This window comes from Octopus bimaculoides, chromosome 11 (genome assembly GCF_001194135.2).
Source record: "Octopus bimaculoides isolate UCB-OBI-ISO-001 chromosome 11, ASM119413v2, whole genome shotgun sequence".
In the NCBI taxonomy this organism is placed as follows: domain Eukaryota; kingdom Metazoa; phylum Mollusca; class Cephalopoda; order Octopoda; family Octopodidae; genus Octopus; species Octopus bimaculoides.
Genome location: NC_068991.1, coordinates 21,373,805 through 21,378,895, shown reverse-complemented (window position 1 = coordinate 21,378,895; position 5,091 = coordinate 21,373,805). Strand labels below are relative to the sequence as shown.

The 5,091-nt window shown below is 37.3% G+C and overlaps 1 protein-coding gene across 2 annotated transcripts in view; it reads right to left on the bottom strand.

The window, feature by feature from the left end:
* Positions 1 to 257: 257 nt before the first annotated feature.
* LOC106869319 (organic anion transporter 3) overlaps positions 258 to 5,091 on the bottom strand; it is a 35,733-nt gene continuing 30,899 nt past the window's right edge. For both annotated transcript variants that reach the window (XM_052971580.1, XM_052971581.1), the window contains 2 exons: positions 4,653 to 4,725; positions 258 to 1,569 (listed from right to left, as the gene is read on the bottom strand). In XM_052971580.1, coding sequence (XP_052827540.1) covers positions 1,438 to 1,569; positions 4,653 to 4,725 — 205 coding nt within the window. In that variant the 3' untranslated portion in view covers positions 258 to 1,437. The remainder of the gene's footprint in view (positions 1,570 to 4,652; positions 4,726 to 5,091) is intronic.

The window sequence follows — 5,091 nt, the reverse complement described above, 5'->3', positions numbered from 1 at the left end:
ATATAGTTTACTTTTTCGTTAAAAGTAAGAGCAATCAAAAGAGTACACTAGCTGGTGAGAGATAAATATTGTTTAATGTGCACAGTATATAGTTATGAGCTTCTAATACTTTCGAACATAGGAGATATTTACTAAGCAGGTTTTAATAACACACCTTGTGTCTCCAAGTAATCCTCTGGTTCTGCGCATATGGCTTATACAAGTTACAAGTAAGGACTATAGAACAAGAGAAATCATTAAAAAAAAGAAAACGAGAGAAAAGTGAACGCGACGGGATTCCACGCTAATTGTGTTGTTTAAATTTATTCACAAGACATTGGTCGACCGAGGCTATAGCAGCACAGGCTTGCACGATGGGACTGGGCATGAAACCACGTCTTTGCAAAGCGAGCTAGTAATAGCACAGCTAAGCCTCATAATACTTCATAAACTCTAGTACATTTTATTCTGGGTCAGTGGTTCTCAACTGGGGTCCATATGACCCCTGATGTTCCAATAAGATTGGGGAGGGTGCTCCACGCAAACAAAATAGTAAATTGGCGGTCCAGGGTAGTATTTTAGAAGTTCATGAAAATGTTTTGCTTTTGATGAATTTATTGCAAGAAACAACGAGGTTATTCTTCTCTGATATTTCAGTGAATGTTTGGAAAACAAAATAGGAAGTTCGAAAGAAATTTCTTTAAAACTATTTTTTAAACACGATATATTTATGGTAAAATGGCAATCAAAGAGGTTCCTTGGCAAAAATAGTTGAACTGTTGTTCTTGATGGTATCAACATCTACCAATAGCTTGTCGATGGATTAATATGCGATCATTCATCACTTTTACTATACTTTTATTATACTGTTATATACTAGAGAATATATCTTATAAGTTTTAGATGTGGTAGATAGATATAAATGCCTTGTCCATTACCATCATGGACAGAGATATATCTATAGAGAACAGTTGTATACAAACATTAAAAATTAAATCTACCGCAATTAAGATCTTAATGAACAAATAGCCGTTAACGAAAGAATCTACGAAATTTAATTATTTACATGTCTTTAAACTCCATTATGCAGTAAATCCAAGTGGGATCGACTTGCATGAATGTATGTAATTGGTTAAAACAGTCCTTAAGACCAGCATATTTAGAATAAGAGCGGAAAAGCATGAATTCCAACATGTAGTTCTTATTTTATGTTCTAAATAAGCACAAATGAATCATATACGAAATTTTGTCTATATTTCTTTTAAATACAGACAAAAAATATGAAGACAACATAGTTATATTTGTTTACTATATACGGTACTAGCTAAAGTCTATAGATACACCGTATAGTACATTATAGCATTGATACAATGTATTGTCAACGCATCAAGTAATTTATAAATGCAATATTGTCTACATTTCTTAAATGATATAAACTTTCAGCCCAGTATCTTTGAATCAAATTACATCTTCAATTTTCTGTGGTAACGCACGGTTTCCTGTTTCTGGTAAATATATATGAAGTAAAATGGAAGAAATTACACATCCAGTTCCTATGATAATACCGGGAGCCCATGGAATATTCAAAACCTGTGGATGGAAAATAGAGACTTAATTGAAACTGTTTAGAATATAAACATCGATTGATAGTAACAGATCTCAACGATCGTTCACGTTAACTCTACCTGACAAAAACTATCTCTGCTAGTAGTATCAGACATAGGGTCCGCTTAGTCTGGCACGCGGGCCAAAATATTTGTATAAAAAAGAAAATGCCTGCATTATGCGAAATATATTCTTATTATATTTTACAAAACTTACAAACACACACACACACACACACACACACACACACACACACACACACACACACACACACACACACATACATATGTATATATCTTAGCTGCTTTGTCGTATACGAGCAAAGCAATTGCTAGAAAGAATATCAGAAATGAGTCATTGTTGATGCAATGTGAGGCTCATATACGACTCTTGGTCCCAGCAAATATCTTTGATATTCTATTACATAATACTCAACTGCACTGGCTGGCAGAAGGAACAGATTCCATAGCATGAACTCTTTTGACATGTTTTTCAGTGATTTTTCATTGAGGATTGAAACGGCATGTCAAGTGTTCATACTGTGACACCTACTCCTTCTGTCAGCCAGCACAGCTGTGCATTATGTCATAGAATTTTCAAAACTTTTCTCCAGCTCGGAGGCACACCTTTCCACATGTTGCACATGCTCTGTTGTGAACAATAGCCACATCACAATTTACCACGTGTCGATTCCTTTGACTTCTCTGATGGCTGACCAGGCCCGCACAACTCAAGCACCTCCTCTAACAAACCGAACACATAAAATATATGTAAGTGTAAGATTCAAGGGTCAAAGTGTAGTAAGTTAGTAAACTCCGTGCAGTCCCTAGCAGGTATATAAAACGGAAACAACTTCTAGAAACAATAGTGGTTTATCGATGTAGAATGTTCTAAATTTTTCCAATATCGAAGTTCGATAAGTTCATGAAAGTTATTTTATAGTTTACGGTTAGTAGCTGGGGTTGCTGTGTGTGCGAATAGAAATCCAAAGTTAGGGAATGGAGTGGATTAAGTCCAGGCTACATATGTTTCATAGTTATCAGAACCCCAGAAGTAGTAATTACTCAAATGAAGGGTATTCCACTAGCTACTCGTTGGGCCAAAGTTACCTTAAGCAAAGAAGTTTACATTACTGTCAAGTACCCTGTGTTAACTCGCAGCAGATTCGATAGAAAATGAGATCACTTGATGACAATCTAAACTTTATTTGATTTAGGCATCTTTGACCCGGCGTGTAGCTAGCGGATTACCCCTCGTATGGGTAACTACTATTTCCGCGGTTCTGCAAGCCATGAAACATATGTAGCCTGGAGTTTACCTACTCCATTCCGTAATTTTGTATGTATATATACATATATATGTATATATACACACTCCAGAAGTGTTAATTAAAGGTTTCCCTGACCTATTTCTGGTTATTTCAGGAAACGGAAGTTGTACATGTATAATCATATATGTCTCTACATGTCACATTGTGAATTGCAGCTTTCCACAAGTATTAGTTTGTTTTTTACGGCTGCTGAAGTGGACGAATTATTCACGACCATTTGCACATGGAGGCAGTTGAATGTAGATCAGTGATCATGTTCTTTTACTCGAAAGGTCTACATCAAAAGAGACTTTTGATGAGATGAAAGAAATTTATGGTGATGATGCGCCATCATACAGAGTAGTCACGTACTGGCATTGCCAGTTCAAATGTGGTCGGACATCTGTGGAAACTGCTCCTATTCCTGGATGGCCACATTCCGCCATTGATGACAACACCATCCATGATAAGTATAGGGTCCATAGAAAAGAATTATTCACGACCATTTGCGCAAGCAGAAGTTGTCTGCACAATGTATTCTTGGGACGCTCACACCTTTTCAGAAGCAAGAACGAGTTAGTTGCTCTTAGGCTCTTTTGGCAATATGCCAAGAAAACGAGGAGAGCTTTCTCGGCAGACTTATCACATAGGCTAAAACATGGATCCACCACTATAACCTAGCGACTAATGTCCAGTCCAAGCAATGGAAGCATGATAACTCACCACCTCCAAAGAAAGATTGTGATACTCAGTCTTTAGGACCAGCGCAAAGAGCACGACAGTTAACAGAGCATATTATGCTTCTCTGCTGCAGAAATTGCAGAATGCCATCAAAGCAGAGAGGCGTGACATGCTAAGCAAAAGGAGTTTGCCTTCTCCAAGAAAAAAAACCCCAGTCCACAATGCGCATGTTTCCCAGATGAAAGCACTCTCCTGCGGTTATGAAATCCTTCCTTATCCTCCTTACTCTCCCGACCTCGCACCGTCTGATGTCTACTTCTTTCCAACTATAAAGTCTTTTTGAGGGAGAAGCACTTTTCGGATGATGATGAATTTATTTCCGAGGTAAAGTCTTGGTTCCAGACGCAGCTTACCGACTTCTACAGATGAGGTCTTTACAGCTGCCTAAAGCAACAGGTGAAGTGTATCACCTTTGGTGGTGGCTATGTAGAGAAGGACTCTGGATTTTGTGAGCAGAGAGACAGTCGATCTCATCGACCCCGAAAGGATGAAAGCAAAGTCGGCCTCGACGGAATTTGAACTCAGAATGTAAAGGCAGGTGAAATACCTCTAATAGAGAGGGATTAATAATTATGCCAAGTTTCGTTTATTCCAGTCTTTGGGCAGTGGGTCAGGAGAAATCTTTAATGAACACTCCTTGTGTAAGATAGATAGATAGATAGATAGATAGATAGATAGAGAGAGAGAGAGAGAGAGAGATTAGATAGGGCGAATGCAAAAGAGAATAACTTTTTATCATAAGCGCTGGTTTTTTTAAGTGTATGTTTATATATACACGTCATACCAAGTGTAAATGTTATGGGTGTTATATAATAAAAGTATGAGAAAATGAAGTTCATTGAAATATTAACTACACATGAGCGTTTGTAGCGACGACTTCAATGACTGTGTACAAGCAAACGTTTTGTTGATAAACACTGTGTCTAACATATGCACTAAGGAAAAATCATCGAGAGTAGTGCTTATAATGGAAAACGTTATTAATATTTTGTAACAAATAAACTGATGGTTCACTTACCAATAGTCTGAAGAAAGGTGATGACAAGCCTACGATTCGAATGAAAATCGTGGTAAAACCAGTTCCGGCACTTCTGCATTGAAAATCGAAATAAATAATTTACCAAGTTATGAATTCTTTTAGTGTGAATTTGTTAAAACCACATTTCATTTTTTCTTTCAGTCTCTGCAGTTTCTTAATGTACATATTCAAACGCGCGCGCACACACACGCACACGCACACACACACACACACACACACACACACACACACACACACGCACACTCTTAAATGTGTATGCACGGCATTATTCAGTTTTTTAATAAGATTATTTTGATAATAGAGAAGGTTTTAAACCTAGATCCTTCACTAGAATTTCAACAGCAACAATAGGGTATTTTTGTATGTATGTATGTATGTATGTATGTATGTGTGCAGTATTTGGCGTCAGTGCATGTGC